Source organism: Bombina bombina, unplaced genomic scaffold, assembly GCF_027579735.1.
Source record: "Bombina bombina isolate aBomBom1 unplaced genomic scaffold, aBomBom1.pri scaffold_789, whole genome shotgun sequence".
Classification (NCBI taxonomy): domain Eukaryota; kingdom Metazoa; phylum Chordata; class Amphibia; order Anura; family Bombinatoridae; genus Bombina; species Bombina bombina.
In genome coordinates, this window is record NW_026511966.1 from 75,931 (window position 1) to 99,644 (window position 23,714).

General features: G+C 36.2%; 1 protein-coding gene across 2 annotated transcripts in view; it reads right to left on the reverse strand.

Annotated features, from left to right (window-relative positions):
• The window catches only part of LOC128644028 (39S ribosomal protein L48, mitochondrial-like), a 36,941-nt gene extending 13,457 nt beyond the window's left edge, over window positions 1-23,484 (reverse strand). The window contains exons 1-6 of one of the 2 annotated variants that reach the window (XM_053696790.1): window positions 23,278-23,484; window positions 18,457-18,509; window positions 17,012-17,049; window positions 10,363-10,451; window positions 5,931-6,097; window positions 2,556-2,658 (exon numbers count right to left, since the gene is read on the reverse strand). In XM_053696790.1, the coding sequence (XP_053552765.1) occupies window positions 2,556-2,658; window positions 5,931-6,097; window positions 10,363-10,451; window positions 17,012-17,049; window positions 18,457-18,509; window positions 23,278-23,316 (489 nt within the window). In that variant the 5' untranslated portion in view covers window positions 23,317-23,484. The other variant, XM_053696791.1, reaches the window with a different exon arrangement.
• Window positions 23,485-23,714: the final 230 nt, after the last annotated feature.

Consider the following 23,714-nt stretch of genomic DNA (forward strand, 5'->3'; position numbering starts at 1 on the left):
AATACCCCCGTGCTCTCATATAACACATACACACCCTCATATAATACACCCCTTGTGCTCTCATACAACACATACACACCCTCATATAATACACCCCCCGTGCTCTCATACAACACATACACACCCTCATATAATACACCCCCCGTGCTCTCATACAACACATACACACCCTCATATCATACACCCCCCCCGTGCTCTCATACAACACATACACACCCTCATATAATACCCCCCCATGCTCTCATACAACACATACACACCCTCACATAATACACCCCCCGTGCTCTCATACAACACACACACACCCTCATATAAATACCCCCCCGTGCTCTCATACAACACATACACACCCTCATATAATACACCCCCGTGCTCTCATACAACACATACACACCCTCATATAATACCCCCCCGTGCTCTCATACAACACATACACACCCTCATATAATACCCCCGTGCTCTCATACAACACATGCACACCCTCATATAATACCCCCGTGCTCTCATACAACACATACACACCCTCATATAATACACCCCCCCGTGCTCTCATACAACACATACTTATAAAACACACACACACACACATTGCGACCCAGTAAACATGGTTTTGTAACCCAGTAATGGGTCCCAACCAGTAGTTTGAAGAACCCTGCATTAGAGCATGTCATTTTAAGACTATCCACTCTGTACTACTGTGTGTTTAACGACACAGTAGCAGCACTGTTCGGGACCCGCCAAGCACTGCTGATCCAATCAGCAGCACTAGTTACACTACTAAATGGATCAGTGGCAGTGCTCTGCAGGTTCCAAGCGATTATTCTACTTTCTGGGGCTTAAAACAGTCGATAGTTTGCAATGTGTGAAGTAAAAAATCTCGCCATTAATTTATCAAAATGGTAGAAACATTTATGTAGCAAAAGTTTTTTGTGATGTCAAGCGAATGGCTTATCTAGGTTTTCTTGTGAAAATAATATTTTCACTTTATCAATCTTAAAGGGATAGTCTAGTCAAAAATAAACTTTCATGATACAGATAGAGCAGCAATTTTAAGTTACTTTCTAATTTACTTATATCAAATTTTCTTAATTCTCTTGATATCTTTATTTGAAAAGGCAAAAAATGTAAGCATAGGAGCCGGCTCATTTTTGGTTCAGCACCTGGGTAACACTTTCTGATTGGTGTCTAATTGTAGCCACCAATCAGCAAGCACTACCCAGGTGCTGAACCAAAAATGGGCCAGCTTCTAAGTTTACATTTAAATAAAGATACCAAGAGAATGAAGAAAAATTGATAATAGGAGTAAATTAGAAAGTTGCATGAAAGTTTAATTTTGACTAGACTATCCCTTTAACTTTAGCCACCGGTAAATAGTTTTATTGTTTTTATCCCATTAGAAACAGAATAAATTAACCTTTTAACGCAGTTATGCCGTTCTATTCCGTCATAATTACACTCGGCTTTAGTGCCGTTTTGACGAAATAGAACGTTATAACCGTTGGCTGTCCTAAAGCCAACGGAGCTTCCATGATGTGATCACGGTCTGGAGGGCATGCCTTAGCGTCACAGGGACGCCCCCCTGACCCGATCCCATCATTGAAATCTCGCGATCGCATGCACGATCGCAGGATTTCAATTTGTTTACAACGGAACGTTGTTGCGATATAGACAAATTAACCCAGTCATCAAAGGGTTAATCACATGATTGTTTGTAAGAATGTTATTTCTTATATATTATTAAAGTTATTTTTAATTTTGCCCCTTCTTTGGCATTCTTTCATAGAGGAAGGTTTCCCGTGTATTGGAGCATATCTTTGTTCTTTTGAGTACACTTATTTCAATTGCACTTGTAATTATTTAACTTTTTTATAAAATCTGTATATATATATATATATATATATATATATATATATATATATATATATATATATATATATATATATATATATATATATATATATATATATATATATATATATATATATATCTTTTTTCTAAATTTTATTTTTTTTAATTATTCTTCTTCAGGTTCTGTCTTGTTGGGGCTATTTATAACGCTAAATACAGCCATTACGGCAAAAAACAAACAAACAAAAAAACACAACATTTTTCCATTTTCCCTCCAGACAAACAATATCGTTCTCTCTCTTTCACTACCTCCCAACCTACAAATTGGCGAGATTAAAAAAAATTAACCTTACATGCGCCACTTTTCATAAATATATGATAACTGCAAATATATATGGGCATTTTAAAATGCCAATTGAAATGAATACAAGCATTACACATGATCATGAGTCAATTTGTTCGCACATATGAAAAGTTGCGACTTTTTTAGGGCATACCTCTCATAAATATGGTGAGCTTCTTTGTTGACGAAAAACGAGAGAATTTTCTTATTCTAAACTTTGATCAATTTTGCCCATAGTATGGTTTCTACTCAATCTAGAGTACACCTGCAGCTCTCTCTAAAATATTTACAGTTTTTGCTACTACCCAAAATACAATGACTTTAAAATTTGCATTTTCCTAAAAAAAAATCATACACCCATCACCTGCACAACTCTCTCATGGGTTGTCAACATGGCATCCTGATACATCTTGTTCCCGTGTTCCTGTAGGAGCATCACTTCTTTAGTTCTTGTGGGTTTAGCATAACTGAAAATGAATATAAGGGTATATATATTAACTGATGCCATAAGAAAACGTATAGCCTAAACTGTGACACATCTTGTACACAGCGAGACTGGACAAACCGTACCAAATGTAACTGATATTATAGCATATTATTTTAGTGATTAAAAAAATAAAAATGTACAAGGCGGCCGCTCAAAAGCATTCGGTTCTTTTCGGAGCTGCATTTATTTTTGTAAAAGTGAGTGAACCATATTAAGACCTGGATTTGCACAGATATTAGTGTGTTTCACTTTCACTAGAATAAATGAGGCTCTCAAAAGAGCCAAAAGGCGTGAGCGGCCGCCTTCTTCCGCATTCGGATCATAAAGAATTATCTGAATGCACAGGCCTAGTGTCTATTCCAGCAACAAGTCCTTATTGGTTCTTCCAAACAAGGTAAGTGGAGTTTGGCAATAGAAAAATAATTGCATCAAACAAGGTGTTGATGTATTCTTTTATTTTTCACACTCATATAGTGTGTTAATTTATTGTGAGACAAAATCTTGTAAATGCAGAGTTTTACTGTGTTTTTTTTTTAAACTAGAGTGAAAATGAGAAACTGAAGAATGAAAGTACAAGATCTAAATAAACCATTTTACAAACCTCCACAGGTACCTAGAAAGAGACATTGTATACATAGCATAGACCGGGCATGTCGTACTCCCCTCTAAGGGCCCAATGATCAAAAGCTTCCAGCACGGAGAGAAAGCATTATATTGTAAAGTATGTTGTATGTGTCTCTCCTTTACATACAGAACCATAAACAGCGAGATAAACAGCTCTCAGGCTACAATTAGCCTTTCTAAAATTCTATGAGGGACCTCCCAGTACTGACAAGTCTTCTTAGATCATCTCACCCGAGTGGAGAGCTTTAGAGAATCTAGACAAAGCGTCTGTACTGACCATATCTAAAAAAGATCAGATGAAAAACCTCTCTCAATAATTCCTGATGTATATGGATTTATCTGCCCTGTAGAGTGAAAAATACAATACAAAAATCTCTTGCACACATATACTTAAATATTGTATTTACATACTACTGCTACATTTATCACAACGTGCTTCTCCTGCACACAGATACTTATATATCATATTACTTATCACATAACATGCCTCTCCAAGCACACATCTACATATCATATTACACAATACTGATCTGACTACTAACATAACATGCCTCCCCTGCACACATCTACATACATATCATATTACACATCCCTGCTCCAACTACACTTATCACATAACATGCCTTTCCGGCACACCTCTACATATATCATATTACACACCACTGCTCCGACTACACTTATCACATAACATCAGATGACGTTGCACCGTACTATGACCGGTGCTTGAGCGCAGGCTAGCACTTAATACAGCGGCTAGTACACTGTCAGATGTTCCTTAGCTGAGGGGTATTGGAGATTCTGGAACTATCGCGTGTTTTCCGTCCGTCTGGACCAGGATTTTTTTACCAATTGGAAATATATAGTGAGCTGAAATCAAATCAGCATATAAAAACAACTTCCAAAGTAATATTAAAAGCAAACACTTTAATATCTTTTTTGCTGCAACGCGTTTCTCGACCGCTCAGTGGTCGTTTCCTCAGGCAAATGCAAAAAATGTTTTTAGTTTTTTGCATTTGCCTGAGGAAACGAACACTGAGCGGTCGAGAAATGCTAAGGAACAGCTGACAGTGTACTAGCCGCTGTATTAAGTGCTAGCCTGCGCTCAAGCACCGGTCATAGTACGGTGCAACGTCATCTGGTGAGCATATTTTCACTTGCTTGTTGAGAAATTTAGCAATCTGAAATACACTATGTGGCGCCCTCTTTTCTTTCCAATTTTATAGATCATTCCACACACACACCGGAATCATAAGCGGAGCAGCCTTCTTTTATTTCCACCGAGGAATCACGAATTTGAGTTACACCGACAGCCTACTACAAACAGCAGCTGATTGTTTGGCTATTGGATAACCAATCTATCCCTGGATCTTTGATTCCATTTTATCAATGACTTAAGTACGTTTTCTGCATATTTAATATATAAAATTAATCATTTTTTAGTATTTTGTCTTCTATGCAGTTGATAATACAACTATATACTAAATACGGTGCGCTCCCCTTTTTGGACACCCCCTTGGGTATCCTTTCCTCTTTTCTTATCACATAATATGCCTCTCCTGCACACATCTACATATATCATATTACAGTCCTGCACACAACTACATATAATTCATATTACACACCACTGCTCCGAATAAACTTATCACATAACATGCCTTTCCTATTTACATATATTACACACCACTGCCCTGACTACACTTATCACATAACATGCCTCTCCTGCACACATCTACAGATATATTGTATTACATACTACTGCCCAACTACACTTATCACATAATATGCCTCTCCTGCACACATCTACATATATATCATATTACACACCACTGCTCTGACTAAACTTATCACATAACATGCCTCTCCTGCACACATCTACATATATATCATATTACACACCACTGCTCTGACTAAACTTATCACATAACATGCCTCTCCTGCACACATCTACATATATATCATATTACACACCACTGCTCTGACTAAACTTATCACATAACATGCCTTTCCTATTTACATATCATATTACACACCACTGCTCTGACTAAACTTATCACATAGCATGCCTCTCCTGCACACATCTACATATATATCATATTACACACCACTGCTCTGACTAAACTTATCACATAACATGCCTTTCCTATTTACATATCATATTACACACCACTGCTCTGACTACACTTATCACATAACATGCCTCTCCTGCACACATCTACATATATATCATATTACACACCACTGCTCTGACTAAACTTATCACATAACATGCCTTTCCTATTTACATATCATATTACACACCACTGCTCTGACTACACTTATCACATAACATGCCTCTCCTGCACACATCTAAATAGATCATATTATGCATCTAAGGGACTCTGACAGCTCTCCCTAATGAGGTTTGCAGTTATTTTGAAAATATTAAAACAAACCAAAGTTATACATTACAAACAGAAATGTCTATATAGATCATATCGCGCAAGCTTGTCACATGCACACATCTAGACCACATTTTAATCTAATAGTTTAAACCTCTCCTGCATGTCAAGATAAAATACTGATGTATGTGTCTGTGAAGAGATAAATATAACCTCTCCTGCGCACGTGTAGATAAATTAGGTTACGTACCACTCATCTACTTTGACGGAGAGCCGGGTGCACAGGTTGTGGACATACTGGGTGTAATGTTCAACTTGTACCATGCTGTAACCAGTCACCTGCATGTTCAGCACCCCATATTCAGAATCTGAGCCAGCCTTGATCTCCTTTGCAATTTGCTTGTCTTTTTTCTTTGGCTGGTAGCAAGAAGAACGAACAGTCTTTAAATCTTTTGCAAAAACTCTAGCACAATTTCTGAGTCTTGGAACAATGTTGCTAAATAAACTATTCCTTACACATTGCTGTGCTGAAACACACAGCATTAAAAAGGGACATTGTACTTTAAAACTGGTTTCCCCCTTAATAAGTTCCCAATGACTTGCTATACCAGCTTCAGAATATACAATGTATGGGAAATTGATCCTTTTGGTTTATTTTTGAAAAAGACAGTCAAATAAAAAAAAATAAAAAAAAACACACCTTTCATGATTCAAATAGGGCATGTAATTATAAACAGCTTTCCAATTTACTTTTAACACCAATTTTGCTTTGTTCTCTTGGTATTTTTAGTTGAAAGCTAAACCTGGGAAGTTTATATGCTAATTTCTTAGACCTTGAAGGCCACCTCTAATGTGAAAGCATTTTGACAGTTTTCCACCACTAGAGGGCATTAGTTCATGTGTTTCACATAGATAACATTGAGCTCATGCACGTGAATTTACAGAGGAGTGAGCACCGATTGGCTAAAATGCAAGTCTGTAAAATTAACTGAAATAAGGGGGCAGTCTACAGAGGCTTAGATACAAGGTAATTACTGAGGTAAAACGTGTATTATTATAACCGTATTGGTTATGCAAAACTAGGGAATGGGTAATAAAGGGATGATCTATCTTTTTAAAAAAAAAAATTCTGGTGTCGACTGTGTCCCTTTAATATGAAATTGCTGTTTTTGCTAATTGAATGCATAACCCATTCAAATGGTTGAATTTTTAGGAATTGCAGACTTTCATAGCTTTCTCTTTATACACAAAAGCGTCCTCATCTCTTTCTGCATACACAAAAGGTTAATAATTAGAGATAGCAATTGAAAATAAACACTTTAGTACCTCTCTAACTCACCCACCCTTACTAGGGAGGATGATTGCTGCTGTTGTCTCAGGTTTGCATAGCTTTTCTATAGAGAATACAGCAGTATTTATATTTTCAGTTCAGCAAAGACAACTATTTCAAAAGAGAAAATAAATATAAGGGAGTTATCTGTAATCAATTTAATACACTCATTTAAAAGATCATTGGGAACATATTATTAAAAGAGGAGACAATTTTACTATGTCCATTTAATATAACAGAACTAACAGATGCTAAACCTACTCTTGTTTTTTTACCGGTAGACAGCAGAATCAGATCCCTCTGATAAGGATTAAAAAGTGTCAGTAAACCTTACAAATAATGTTATATAATTCTGCACATAGTGCAGAATTATATAACATTATATTAGCCTTATCTGTATAAAACGTAATATTCCCTTTTAATTTTAAAAAAAACAGCCTGTTTTCAGACCCGCTCTCTGCTGAGCGGGTCTGTTTTATTCACACAGCGCATCGGGCCAGCTGTATAGTCACAGCCCGGCCCGACCGCGCCATAACACAAAGTGCAGCTCGCTCCTGCTCTGTCTGACAGCAGGAGCGAGCTGCACTGTGTATAATGGCGCGGTCGGGCCGGGCTGTGACTATACAGCTGGCCTGATGCGCTGTGTGAATAAAACAGACCCGCTCAGCAGAGAGCGGGTCTGTAAAAGCCGGGGGTTTTTTAAATTAAAAAAGGAATATTACGTTTTATACAGATAAGGCTAATATAATATTATATAATTCTGCACTATGTGCAGAATTATATAACATTATTTTTGAGGTTTACTGTCCCTTTAAGGTTAACTAAAGTGATGGTAAACTCCATTTTACATATAAATATGTAATTATCATTGTTTTGTTACAATAATATTAGACACCAAATTTTGCCTAAGCATGTATATTACAAATTACTTACAATCAGTTTATTTATAAAACATTCGGATGCGAGCCCCCTCCAGTCGCATAATCTGGCATTCTCTTCATCATCCTATTAGTAAGCGTGTCGTTAGACAGGCTTACTTCTACGTAAACGTTATACGCATGCGCAATATAGCGGTCGTCTTCTAACATGTTCCTCTGATCATGAGCGTTTCGATTCTGTCCTGATATTGGCAGCGCGCAGAGGCTCTGACGTGTAGAGCGGGTAGGACCTCCATACAAGTCACATAGCTTTTAGAATTGAAGTTACAGGGGGTGGAGCTAAGAGACGCTAAAACGGATCTAAAAACTAAATACATTAAGATAAAAATATTAAATTAATGTATTTTTTGTGCGGTTTACTTAATAATAAAGAATCGAAATATGATATCTAACCACACGGGTGTTTACCATCACTTTAAATTAGTGTTTTATGCAAACAGATGGGTCTTTAAATAAAAGTATATAAAAGTAGGTCAATATCTCAAAGAGACATTAAAAGGTGCATGAAACCCAAATTTTTTCTTTCATGATTTAGAAAGAGCAACAACTTTCTAATTTACTTCTATTATCTCATTTGATTCAGTCTCGACATCATTTGCTGAAAACCCTATCTAAATAGGCTCAGTAGCTGCCGATTGGTGGCTGCACATAGATGGCCCATCTGATTGACTCACCCATGTGCATTGCTTTTTATTCAACAAAGGATATCTGAAGAATGAAGCAAATTAGAGAATAGAAGTAAATTGGAATGTTGTTTAAAATTGTATAATCTATCTTAATCATGTAAAATAAATAATGTGGTTTCATGTCCCTTTAAACAAACTATATAAACTCCACATAAAATGTTTATTTCTGCACAGAAAAAAAAGAATCACATTTTCCTCTAAATTACCTCTAGAAATTGAAGCTTATTCACTTCCCTAGAGAGGCTGAATTTCATTCCTGCATGATTCAGAATAGTGACCCTGCAACATTGCTTGATCAATGCAATGTTGGCTCTAATATGTCACTATAAAGAACATATAATACTCAAGCTGTGTGACCCTAGACTGTCAAACAAATATTGCTAACAAAAGGACATTGTTTTGTTTAACCCCTTAATGACCATAATGTACCCTGTATGTCACTGGTCGTTAAGGGTTTTTTCAGGACATAATAGCACAAGTCTAGCAAGAACACGCTATTAATGCCCTCCCTCCAGCAGGCTTTGTGGAATAGAGCTGTCTCAATGCTGGTGGCAAGACCATGCTATAAAACAATCAAGTCCCAAAAAAAGGCCAGTGACATACAGGGTACGTCGGTGGTCCTTAAGGGGTTAATGTTTCTTAGAATATTATGCAAGCCATTTCTGATGTCAGAAATGATGGATGGGTCATACTCCAATCACGGCTTCCCCCCCGGGGGAATCAGTGTCTGATTCAATGTCATGATTGGAGGAAGCCGGATTCCTCATTTTAGACCCAGGATGAGGCTTTGCGACAGGTGGAGGAAGCTGGATCTGCTGTCAAGATTAAAAGGAAAGTTTTTTTTCACAACACGAGTGAAATGTAAATTTTGATGAATTAAAGTGCCCCTGTTTTTTTTTGTTTTTTTTTTTCAAAGAAGCTTTATTAAAGTTTGTAAAGATAACAATGACAAAATAACAGATAATGACAATATAATTTGTTGAACAATAATATACATATCATTTAAATGCCTATCACAAGGTGCATGAATTGTTCATTTATTATATATGATTATTAGTGCAGATTACATGCAAAGAAAAGAAAATTGTGTTAAAGAATATACCTTTAGTCAGTATTGGCTTTGATAAGAAAGAAGGAAAAGAAATAAGAAATGGATAAAATAAAGACAATTGAGGTGAGGGAGGAAATAGGAAGGAGAAGAATGCGGAGAAAGAAAAAAAAAAAAGGGGGGGGGGGGAGTTGTTTTCAAGGGTATAGGGTGACATAAAAGGGGTTTATGTATAAGGTCTAATTCAAGAACAAGGGGTTCAGGTAGGACTCAAATAGTTCTGCTCCAGAGAGAATATCATCTCGCGAGTTGCCAAGTTGTGTGTTTTAAAGTAGTGATATTTTTTGCTACTTGCGTTTTCCAGTCTTGAGTAGGAGGGAATGACTTGTGTCTTCCAGTGTTTTGCAATGAGCTTTTTAGCAGCTGATAACATTATCAGGAGTATCTCCATGAACCACGCTATTTGTTTTGGGTAGCGAGCAGAGTAAGAGGATCTCTATGGAGTTGGGAAAGTGCCCCTGTTTTTAATCGAATTTTAAAAAAAACGTGCATGTTAGCATCAAAATTTACATTCACTTTAATTAAATAACTGCCTATTGTTTTGATAAATTGAGTGTGTTAGACTTTACCATCGCTTTAAGCAGGCAGGACTTAGAAAAAGCTTATTACAGATGTCTTACTGTCTCAGGCGGTAACAGGTGCTTGAACCTTCCAATGCCATGTGTGGGTTGTGAGCGGTAGTTCCTGGTGCTGCTCTGCACTAAGAACCCTAAGAAGAGAGCACACAAAGCCAAACATTGATGGAATTACAGGTGGTTAAAAGGACAGTCAAATCAAAATTACACGTTCATGATTAAGATAGATCACACCGTTTTAAACAACTTTCCAATTTACTTCCATTATCTAAATGTGCACAATCTTTTTTATATGCACACTTTCTGAGACACCAGCTGAGCATGTGCAAGATTCAATTCACAGGCTATCACATATACGCATTTTGTGATTGGCTGATGGTTGTAACTTTTTTTTTTTTACTACTTATTTGAAATTCAAACAGGGATCCCTTTATTGGATAAAACAGCTTTTAACATTTTAGTTTGACTTTTAACCCTTTAAAGTGCTAAGCACTTTCACACCTGGGTGCTGAGCTGTTTTAATGTTTTTTTTATTTTTTTACTTTTTTTCCCCCCAGATCCCCAAGACTTACACTGTTGGAAAGGTTAGGCGATTACCTTTCCAATGGTGGGTCTGTAGCTGCTTAGATGCCCGAGATATAGGCTTCTAAGCAGCATGCCCCCTCCTTTCCTATACTAAACATTGTCATTTTTAAATAAAGTTGCGTGGCGACGTCATCACGTCATTGCACGTGACACCACTGCGCATAACGTGAAGTTCTGGCGATGCCTGTCACTATACAGGCCTGATCGCCAGGGTAGGAGCGGGTGGGAGCTCCCAGATCTCCTTCAAGGTGGGAGAGTGCTAGTGATGGCTCTGAGCCGTCAGTAGCACCTGAGTGGGAAACTCTGCGCCGGCTCAGAGCCGTCGTTAGCACTAAAAGGGTTAATATTTTCCTGAACATCTTTCTGATTGCAAAGAGCAATGACCTGTCTTGTTCTCACTGATATTATATCGCTCTTCTTTTTACCTAGATACAAAATGGACAAAACTCTATAGGAACAGAAAAAAAACCAACTAGAAATATTAGAACTTTTTCTTATTTTCTGCAATGAGATTTTTTTTTTGTGAAAAATTTTCTGCAGTGTCTCACTGCACACATTATATATATATATATATATATATATATATATATATATATATATATATATATATATATATATATATATATATATACACACACATATACATACATATACACACACACACATATAATGGATTAACGGAAAATGTGCAATATGCATCAAAACAAAATTAGACAGGTGCATAAATTTGGGCACCCTTGTCATTTTGTTGATTTGAATACCCATAACTACCTAGCACTGATTAATTGGAACACACAATTGGTTTGGTGAGCCCATTAAGCCTTGAACTTCATAGGCAGGTGCATCCAATCATGAGAAAAGGTATTTAAGATGGCCAATTGAAGACTGGCAACATCGGGGCCTCAAAACAACTCTCAAATGACCTGAAAACAAAGATTGTTCAACATTATGGTTTAGGCCAGGGGAAGGCTACAGAAAGCTATTGCAGAGATTTAAGCTGTCAGTGTCCACTGTGAGGAACATAGTGAGGAAATGGAAGACCACAGACACAGTTCTTTTTAAGGCCAGAAATAAAATATCGGCAAGGCAAAGGTAAAGGATGGTGAGAACGGTCAAAAACAGCCCACAGACCACCTCCAAAGACCTACAACATCATCTTGCTGCAGATGGTGTCACTGTGCATCGTTCAACAATTCAGCGTATGGGAGAGTGATGCGGAAGAAGCCTTTTCTGCACACACGCCAAACAGAGTCGCTTGAGTTATGCAAATGCAAATTTGGATAAGCCGGCTTCATTTTGGAAGAAGGTGCTGTGGACTGATGAAACAAAGATAGAGTTATTTTGTCATAACAAGGAGCGTTATGCATGGCGGCAAAAGAACACAGCATTTCAAGACAAACACTTGCTAGCCACAGTAAAATTTGGTGGATGTTCCATCATGCTATGGGGCTGTGTGGCCAGTTCTGGGAACCTTGTTAAAGTTGAGGGTCGCATGGATTCCACTCAATATCAGCAGATACTTGAGAATAATGTTGAGGAATCAGTCACAAAGTTGAAGTTACGCCAGAGCTGGATATTTCAACAAGACAACGACACAAAAAACAATGCTCAAAATCTACTCTGACATTTATGCAGAGGAACAAGTACAATGTTCTGGAATAGCCATCCCAGTCCCCAGACCTGAATATCATTAAAAATCTGTGGGGTGATTTGACGCGGGCTGTCCATGCTCGGCAACCATCAAACCTAACTGAACTAGAGATGTTTTGCAAGGAGGAATGATCCAAAATACCTTCATCCAGAATCTACACACATTACAGGCTATAGGAAGCGTCTAGACTAGAGGCTGTTATGTCTGCTAAAGGAGGCTCTACTAAATATTGATGCAATATTTCTGTTGGGGTGCCCAAATTTATGCACCTGTCTAATTTCGTTTTGATGCATATTGCACATTTACTGTTAATCCAATAAACCTCATTTTCTTACTGAAATAATACTGTGTCCTTTAGTTATTTGATAGATCAAAATGAAATTGCTGATCCAAACACCCAATTATTTATAAATGAAAATCATAGAAATTGTCAGGAGTGCCTAAACTTTTGCATACATACATAAATACACACACATACATATTCTAAATAGTAGGTAGAGAGAGTTAGATCCTTTTAATCATATTTTGTTTAGTAGTTAACTACTTAGTCAAAGTTAATGGTACAGACCCTTTTAAAATAAATATCAAATTACATTTAAAGATAGATTAATAAGGAAGGATGATACTCCTCCCTTACAAAAGAAAGGGAATACCTGGGATCCTTTCCCTTGTTCCCAGTTTGTTTGGATTTGATAGCTTGCATTGTGTGGTTGTTTTAGGGTCCCAAGTATTGGAAAGGACCTTGATGTGGTACCTGGGCTTGTCCCATTTGGCCAGATGCGGTAACTAACCTTTCCATGTTTGCTTTTAAATCTTAGCTGTGAGCTTGCTAGTGAGTGCAGGGTTTTCTCTGTGTGTTGTATTAATTTGTTTTGTAATTTCCCCTATGGTTCTTGCACCCAGACCTGTCTGGGGTTAACTGCCTGTGACTCTGGTGACAGCACAGCTTCTTGTGAGTGCCACTGAGCACCCAGGGCCGAGCATGTTGTAGGGTCATAGGATGTGTACCCAGTCCGGTCTAGGAGTGCAGTCCCCTTCCGTGTTTTGTGTATATATAAATATATAAATAAGGAAGAAAGGAGGTCCGGAGAGAAGAGCTCAAAGCAAAATAGGACCATTTATTTAACCATGTTAAAACAGGTCAGTAAATAAAACACACAGCAAAGGCAAACAGATATGGCTATGAAATGAGGCCAGTAGGAAAGCCGGGGGGGGGGGGGGGGGGCGTCTGACGCTTTTCAGTGCTGTTGGAGCCTTAATTATATAATTATATATATATATATATATATATATATATATATATATATATATATATATATATATATATATATATATATATATATATATATATATATATATATATTACACGTAATAATGAATATACCTACCTGATGTATGCTTCCATACAATTCTACTTATAATATCTTTAAAAAATGTTATTTAAAAAGATATATAGTTCTATTAGAAGATAAGGGGTAGAATAATATAGATATATGTATATTTGACTTTATTTGTATATCAGTTGATAATTAGTTATACTATTATTTGATTTTGATAGAATCATATAATTCCATATCTAGTACATCTCCAATGCAGAGTGTATAAAAATATGATAAAATTCACAGCACAAATTACATAGGCATTTATCAGATGTCTGAAATAAAGAAAATGTTAAAACATTTTAAATATACGACTATATATTTATTTCACATATCTTAATAATGTTTAAAAATATGGACTCATATATATGATTATATTAGGACAACTTATTAAATATGTATCAATTTCCAAACCTCATTGGGATCAGATTCTAAAATAAAGTAAATGCTGTTTATTTTGAAATACAGTCAAACATGTTAAATTCAATACAGATACATATTCATTTCACTTCATATCCAACACAGTATGTAACATGTGATGTATCTCTTAGACTCATATATAATATTCATACAGTCTGAGGTACATATTCCATTTTTGAAAACTATAGATACATATATTTACGTTTTAAAGTTCCAATCTTATATGCTTTCAGCTTACACAAAATTTAAAAGAAAGACTTTCTTTGCCATATTCAATAGAGACGCATCATCTGGATTTTGTATATTTGAACTCAGCATGTGGTAATTAACTCTTACATGCAAAGTGGTTACCTTTCCTGTAAGTCTGTTCCTTGGTTCAGACTCTTGGGCTACCTGACTACAGGAGATTCCATGATCAGCTAATTTAATTACCAACTATTCAGGCAGTGATCAAAAAGTTTCTTTGAAGTGACATAATCTCTTACAATTTGAGATAAATGTTTGCTTTTGGGAGCAAATGCATTATATTCTGCTTTTTAGAAGTCTTGGATATTGAACAGCAGGAGGTCTTGTCTCTGACAACAAGAAGGGGTGAGGGGGGGGGGGGTTTGTGTTACCCACTTCAGGATATTTGATAGAGAGAACTGTATAGTATATTATATATAGTTCTGGGTTCCAACCATTCACTGTACTGGTCAATTGCCTGAGTGCTATCTATGGTAGATAGGTAGAAACTTCAAAGGATGAAGAGGCACTCACAGGACTTGAAATACTAATAAAAATATTGTTTATTATCAACAAGGATCAGTCAACGTTTCGGTCCTCACAGGGACCTTTGTCAAGACTTGTTTCGTAGTCAATACACGTGGAATATGCTCAGCGGTGAACAGTTGTATGTCTGTTCCGCTCTTAAATACTATTAGGAGATATATATATATATATATATATATATATATATATATATATATATATATATATATATATATATATATATATATATATATATATATATATATATATATATATATATATATATATATATATATATATATAATCTAATGTCACTCAGCAATATCCTGACATCAGTCTGTAGAACACCCAAACAGGAATTGTTTAAAGGAACATGAAACCCCGTATTTTTGTTTTCGTATTTTTAGTTCACGATTCAGATACAGAATAGAATTTTAAAGAACTTTCCAATGTACTTCTATTATCAAATTTGCTTCATTTTCTTGGTATCCTTTGTTGAAGGAGAAACAATGCACTTCTGGGAGGGAGCTAGCTGAACACATCAGGTGGGCCAATGAAAAGATTTATATATGTGCAGTCGCCAATCAGCAGTTTGATCTCAGGCTCCCAGTAGTGTATGCTGCTCCTGAGCCTACCTATGTATGCTTTTCAACAAAAGATACCAAGAGAATGAAGCAAATTAGATAGAAGTAAGATTGGAAAGTTGCTTAAACTGCATATTCTATCTGAAGTATGAAAGTTTAATTTTGACTTTACTGTTCCTTTAATGATCTCTGTACCTCAACAACAATGACCTCATTCAGGCCCAAACAGAAATATGTAAATACAGAAAAGTTTTAATATCTCAATATCCAGAACTGACAAACTGGGGTACCATACCCAAATGTGTCCTGGGTCTCTAGAGGGCAAACGGTGCTGTCTGCTGCTTTAACCGTTAAAACTAGGGTTTCATGTGACTTGTCTATACTATACTTGTCTGCCAGTGAAAACTTCCTCTACAGAGCATATGCTTTTCTAAGTATACAAAGTCCTTCAGGAGTTACAAAAATGCCTCTGCTCTGCCTTCAATGAGACCATCCACTAATTCAGCTCAGCAAAGTCTCTCAACACATAAGCTCATATGACCTTCAAACATCAAGACATCTTTAACAAAGGGGACATTAACTCCACTGTCTAATGCACTAATGGTCACACATCTAGCTTTTTTTTTAGCCAATTAACACAAAAGCATGCCCTTTATTTATTTATTGTGCATGTGGTTATCACAGTGAAACATTAGTTCTACACAAAGACAAAAAACATTTACACATACTTAAAGGGATACAAAAACCCAAAATATTTATTTCATGATTCAGACAGAGCATGTGATTTTAAGCAACTTTCTAATTTACTCCTATTATCAAATTTTCTTTGTTCTCTTTTTAGCATTCAGCCGTTTTCGGCACAACACACAAAGATTTGTGTAAATCCAGATCTTAGTTTTGCACTTTCAGACAAATGAATACGGCATATAAAATAGCTGAATGCTGCTGCCCGCAGCAATATTCGGCATATGTTTGTGAAACTAATAAATCCACATGACTACTAGTCATTTTAAAAAGAACTACAAAAAGTCAATGCTGAGGTATTTTCACTCATCTGTCAAATAAATATTATAGTGCAAAAATTACAAAATCTGTTAAAGCATGTCATTTTTTTTTTTTTTTTTTTAATATTCACTATGGAAGTCTTTTTGTTTAATTTCAGCAAAGGAACTTTGTCCATGTGTTTAACCCCTTTCCAGGGATTCAATACATACCATTCCCACAGAGAGTAATGCAAAAGTGACATGCTCTAACCAGTCTGAGCACTACAATGTCACTTTTCCTAAGATGGTCTCCTGAAAAACCCAAAGATTCCCGAAACTTACCAGAATTACTGTGGGGAGTTGGTCTTTGCCCTATTAACCTAAAAAGAAAGAAACATTGATAAAAAGAATACAAAATAAACGTGTACAAACAAGATCTATTATTTTATTTCATGTTATCATACTCATCTTATAGGGTAAATACCTATGGAATTACGTTTGCTACAAGTTTCCACTATGTTTCTCAAGGATAATAAATGTTGCCGTTACAGTGCACGTTTTAGAAATTCACAGTAATTTTTATTATCCTGAGGTTGTATTAAGACTCAAACAATGATTTAAAGAGACATTCCAGACAAACTGTAATATATGTGTGCACTTCTGTTTTGAACTCTAGCATTTTTGCAATATACATGTCTTAGCAAATATGCTTCTAGTAAAAGCGTTTTCAAGAATATTTAAGTATGCTCTGTGAACCACCATTTTAAATACAGCACTTGTTCAGAAAATCTAAGGTGCTTTGTATAATCTGGTAATGGCTCATTTGCATCATTGCTGATATGATACAAGCCCCACTAGCTTGAGCAGCTGGAGTATTTAAACTGCTTGTGCACTGAGAATATCTAGGAATGCTTCACATGCATGTGCAGAGAAAAACTGCAACACTAAAAGATTAGTAAGTTTTACTAGAGGCATTTTTGCCAATATACGTTTAAATATCGGTAGATGTAATTTATCTATGTGCATTTCAATTTTGACCAGAATATCACTTTAAATAATCCTTCATCCTGCTTCTTTCAAAATCATATTTTGCCTTCACTTGTCCAGCTTTATCTCTCAAGTTGGTTTATTTCCCCAGTCTGTCTTTACATGGTTGTACCTTATTTCTCTAAATCCCAGCTTCTAAATTTTCTTCTGATTCCTAAGGTTGATTTATTCTCAAAAGATCTGTATAATATTTCATCTCTAGTTATTTAATATGATTTGCTTATCAATATTTTGGCCTCTTCCTGAATTTCATGTAAAATGTCTACACCACTAACCTTTTCTTTTTAAAGTCTTGATGACATGGCCGCTAGTAATTTGGAGTGCAACTATAATCATTAACATACAGAAGGGACACAGGCTTATAAAATCTTGCTTGTTATGGCAGCTTTAGCGGAATGTTCAAGCAAAGTAATTAAAATGAGTAACGTGCCGACAGAAACACACAATTATTAAAACATATTAGCCAATAACAGATTTCCTTTACAATCAACAATTTCACCTTACACAATATTAAAAATATATGTGTTCACATTGCTCCTGCAAACAGCAACATAGTTTTTCTTGCACTTGTTTCCTCAACTAAAAATATCTAGAACATAAAAAATATCCTTAAGCAGTGTCAGTAAATATTTGTTTTATTTTGTGGTCTAATTTTTGTAAACTGCCTAATGTTCTGCTCTAGAGCCATCACCAGTAGAGTGCTAGTAAACCTCAACCACAAACGGCATTATGTTGATTACCTGCAGAGGGCAGCAGCCTGTTTGAGAAGAAGCTCATTCCGAAATGACAGCATCTAAATACAAACATACAAAGATAAGGAAACAAACAAAACTAAAACCAAATATTCTCCTAAACAAGTCAATTATTATCTTCTGATGTTCCTGTAATAACTTTACAATAGCACTCTTACTTATGTCACAAAGAGAAATAAAAAAATAAAGCAAATTTAAATACATGAACAAACCTCAAAGCTATTAGAAAAACAAAAAAGTGATTTCTTATAAATCAATTTATTTTGGTAAACAGATTGTCAAAAAATAAAGTCTTGCTTAATTTTAGATTTAATCTCTATTAATGGACATTAAAAACTAAATAAATGCTAGATAGAATGATGCATTCAAAGAAAAGATTAAATCAGAGCTCGACAAACCCAGGGAGCCAATGGCTCCTAGAATTTTAACCCTAACTTTTTGGGTGATTCTCCCTATATCTATATACAAATAACACTGGCTCCTAAAACATTGTTTGGCTCCGAAATATTCTTACTGGCTCCTAAATTCTGAACAGATTTGTCGACCACTGGTTTAAATATTGACATAAGTTTAAACTTTTAGTGTCTATAAAGCAATGGACTCTGCCATCTTGTAACTTAGGTTACCTTCTCTGCTGTGGCTAATTAGGGACAGTTTTAAATAGGTCACTAGAGTGTGCAGGCAATGGCTGCATGGAATATAATGGTGTTCTTCACTTCCATTTCTAACAGGAACAAAAAAAAGCTAACAATTTCAGAATGGAATTACAGGAAAAGGGGACAAAAAACATAATTTATGTAAGAACTTACCTGATAAATTCATTTCTTTCATATTAGCAAGAGTCCATGAGCTAGTGACGTATGGGATATACATTCCTACCAGGAGGGGCAAAGTTTCCCAAACCTTAAAATGCCTATAAATACACCCCTCACCACACCCACAATTCAGTTTAACGAATAGCCAAGAAGTGGGGTGATAAGAAAAAAGTGCGAAAGCATATAAAATAAGGAATTGGAATAATTGTGCTTTATACAAAAAATCATAACCACCACAAAAAAGGGCGGGCCTCATGGACTCTTGCTAATATGAAAGAAATGAATTTATCAGGTAAGTTCTTACATAAATTATGTTTTCTTTCATGTAATTAGCAAGAGTCCATGAGCTAGTGACGTATGGGATAATGACTACCCAAGATGTGGATCTTTCCACACAAGAGTCACTAGAGAGGGAGGGATAAAATAAAGACAGCCAATTCCTGCTGAAAATAATCCACACCCAAAATAAAGTTTAATGAAAAACATATAATGCCCTTGCTAAACAAAAGGCAGGATAGTCCTACAGTAACCATCTTGAATGTTGGTATCCTAACATAACGATTCAATAATGATAGATCCAGAACTGGTCTGAAGGAATTGACCTTCTTTGGTACAATGAAGAGATAAAATAAAACCCCAGCCCCTGTTCCAGAACTGGAACTGGCATAAATACTCCAGCCAACTCTAGATCTGAAACACATTTCAGAAATGCTGAGCCTTGCTGTGTTAACTGGGACACGGGAAAGAAAAGAATCTCTTAGCAGGAGGCCTTAACTTGAAGCCAATTCTGTACCTTTCTGAAACAATGTTTCTGAAACCAGAGATTAAGAACGGAATTGATCCAAATTTCTTTGAAGAAAACGTAATCTGCCCCATACCAGCTGAGCTGGAATAAGGGCCGCACCTTCATAGGTACTTAGGAGCTGGCTATAGGTTTCTATAAAGCTCGGATATATTCCAAACTGGAAATAGTTTCCAAACTGATACCGCTCCTGAGGATGAAGGATCAGGCTTTTGTTCCTTGTTGTGAGGAAAGGAACGAAATGATTATTTACCCTGAAAGAAAGGGAAAGCAAAGTTGACTTAGAAGACATGTCAGTATTCCAAGTTTAATCCATAAAGCTTTTCTAGCTAAAATAGCTAGAGACATATACCTGACATCAACTCTAATGATATCAAAAGATGGTATCACCAATAAAATTATTAGCATGTTATAGAATAATAATAATGCTATAAAATTATGATCTGTTACTTGTTGCGCTAAAGCTTCTAACCAAAAAGTTGAAGCTGCAGCAACATCCGCTAAAAATATAGCAGGTCTAAGAAGATTACCTGAACATAAGTAAGCTTTTCTTAGAAAGGATTCAATTTTCCTATCTAAAGGATCCTTAAATGAAGTACTATCTGCCATAGGAATAGTAGTACATTAGCAGGAGTAGAGACAGCCCCATAACCTTAGGGATTTTTGTCCCAAAAAACTCTAATCTGTCAGATGGCACAGGATATAATTTGCTTAAACGTCTAGAAGGAGTAAATAAATTACCCAAATTATTCCATTCCCTGGAAATTACTTCAGAAATAGCATCAGGGAGATAAAACACCTCTGGAATAACTACCTTATTTAAACGTTTACATTTAGTATCAAGAGGACCAGAATCCTCTATTTCTAATGCAAATAACACTTCTTTAAGTAAAGAACGAATAAATTCCATCTTGGACAAATACAAAGATTTATCAGCATCAAAATGATGATGTTCATTTAAAAATTCATCTGAAAAAAAGAGAAGTTTTAAAAGACTTTTATGTATACTAGAAGGAGAAATAACAGACATAGCCTTCTTAATGGATTTAAAATAAATAAAATCTCTTATGTTATCAGGAACACTCTGAAAATTAGATGTTGACGGAACAGCAACAGGTAATGTAACAGTACTAAAGGAAATTTTATCTGCATTAATAAGTTTGACATGACATGCAATACAAATAACAGCTGGAGAAACAGATACCAAAAGTTTATAGCAGACTTAGCTTGGTAGCTCCAGCACTGTGCAGTGATTTTCCTGTAGTAACTTCTGACTCAGTTGCAACGTGGAACATCTTGCAATATGTAAAAGAAAAAAACAACATATAAAGCAAAATTGATCAAATTCCTTAAATGACAGTTTCAGGAATGGGAAAAAAATGCCAGTGAACAAGCTTCTAGCAACCAGAAGCAATAAATAATGAGACTTAAATAATGTGGAGACAAAAATGACGCCCAAATTTTTTAGCGCCAAAAAAGACGCCCACATTATCTGGCGCCTAAATGCTTTTGGCGCCAAAAATGACGCCACATCCGGAACGCCGACATTTTTGGCGCAAAATAACGTCAAAGAATGACGCAACTTCCGGCGACACGTATGACGCCGGAAACGGAAATAGAATTTTTGCGCCAAAAAAGTCCGCGCCAAAAATGACGCAATAAAATGAAGCATTTTCAGCCCCCGCGAGCCTAACAGCCCACAGGGAAAAAGTCAAATTTTAAGGTAAAATATGTTAAATTAAAATGCATTATCCCAAATATGAAACTGACTGTCTGAAAAATAAGGAAAGTTGAACATTCTGAGTCAAGGCAAATAAATGTTTGAATACATATATTTAGAACTTTATAAACAAAGTGCCCAACCATAGCTAGGAGTGTCACAGAAAATAAGACTTACTTACCCCAGGACACTCATCTACATATAGCAGATAGCCAAACCAGTACTGAAACGAGAATCAGCAGAGGTAATGGTATATATAAGAGTATATCGTCGATCTGAAAAGGGAGGTAAGAGATGAATCTCTACGACCGATAACAGAGAACCTATGAAATAGACCCCGTAGAAGGAGATCACTGCATTCAAATAGGCAATACTCTCCTCACATCCCTCTGACATTCACTGCACGCTGAGAGGAAAACCGGGCTCCAACTTGCTGCGGAGCGCATATCAACGTAGAATCTAGCACAAACTTACTTCACCACCTCCATCGGAGGCAAAGTTTGTAAAACTGAATTGTGGGTGTGGTGAGGGGTGTATTTATAGGCATTTTAAGGTTTGGGAAACTTTGCCCCTCCTGGTAGGAATGTATATCCCATACGTCACTAGCTCATGGACTCTTGCTAATTACATGAAAGAAATAATGAAAGTATATTGCATATATATTTAAATACATTGCAAATGTGAAGATATATGTTAACTCAGTACATAGGTGTATCCCTTCTGATATAATTTTATTCTAGTGTTCCACTTATAAGCTTGTGTTTACAGTCTTTAGTGTATTTGTGTTCTATTTTACAATAAGGACACTGCAACGTAAAATAGGCATTCACAGGGCATGAACAACAGCTATGTCTAGCATAATTAAGATGAGAAACTACGTTTAAAATAATAAGGCACACAGGGAGCAACCAACAGCACAAATTAACAAGGAACAGAAAACTATTACATAAATCTTTTTTTTTTGCACCAGCAGTGTTTGGTAATTTTTTAACCCAATTCACTCACTTCTACTAAAGTATTTCATACAGTTACACAGCCTCTCTCTCAGTCTCTTTGGTGTAGATTTACTAGCAGGCACTCCAGTCTCACCAATCCTTACGCTATTCTATAGATCATATTAACTGATGAATGATGATGCTTGTAGGGTTTAGGGAATGGATCTTATTAATAACAAATTATTAGGAGTCTGGAGAGACTGAATAATTTGGATCATTTTTCATCCAGCTGATCGTGACTATACTTTTCAGACTATTTAGCCTAGTGTCATATACCTTGTGATTCCTCATGATAACCCCCTGCCTTAGTGCACATCCTGCAGTTCTTATATTGTCAGTCTATACCTCCCATACGTGTCACGCTCTCATATTCATCCGTTATGATCTAGTTCAACCCAATACGTATCACCCCACTAACTCACTTTGTGGACCCTTATCACCCGTTACATTACTACCACCTTGTTCTTCCACACTCACCTTCTCGCCGAATGGGGGACACGGAGATAAACGGACCATGTGTCCAACAACTAATTCCGTCCCCCACACCACTACAGAAGGAAGAAGCGTTCCGCCTGCAGTGCGGCACACAGCACATTCTTGGGGTATAAGGCGGTTTATTAAGACTACATGCAAATAAAACCACACAGGTATCCTAGCATGGTGCTGAGATTACTGACTGAATATGAAAATAAAAATAAACCATATGTCCATTTTGCTGTTGTTTTCTCATTTATTGCTGCATACCAACCAATATTTTTCAAGATAGTATCAAATGGTGAAGTCTGAGTGACACATATATTGAGGGTTGGTACTGGAGTCATGGGAAGTGTTAGAATGTGTAATGACTGTAGGTGATGGACATAATGAGCAACATATTTCTTTCCCTGTCCCGCCCTCGGCTTTATTTTGCTTAT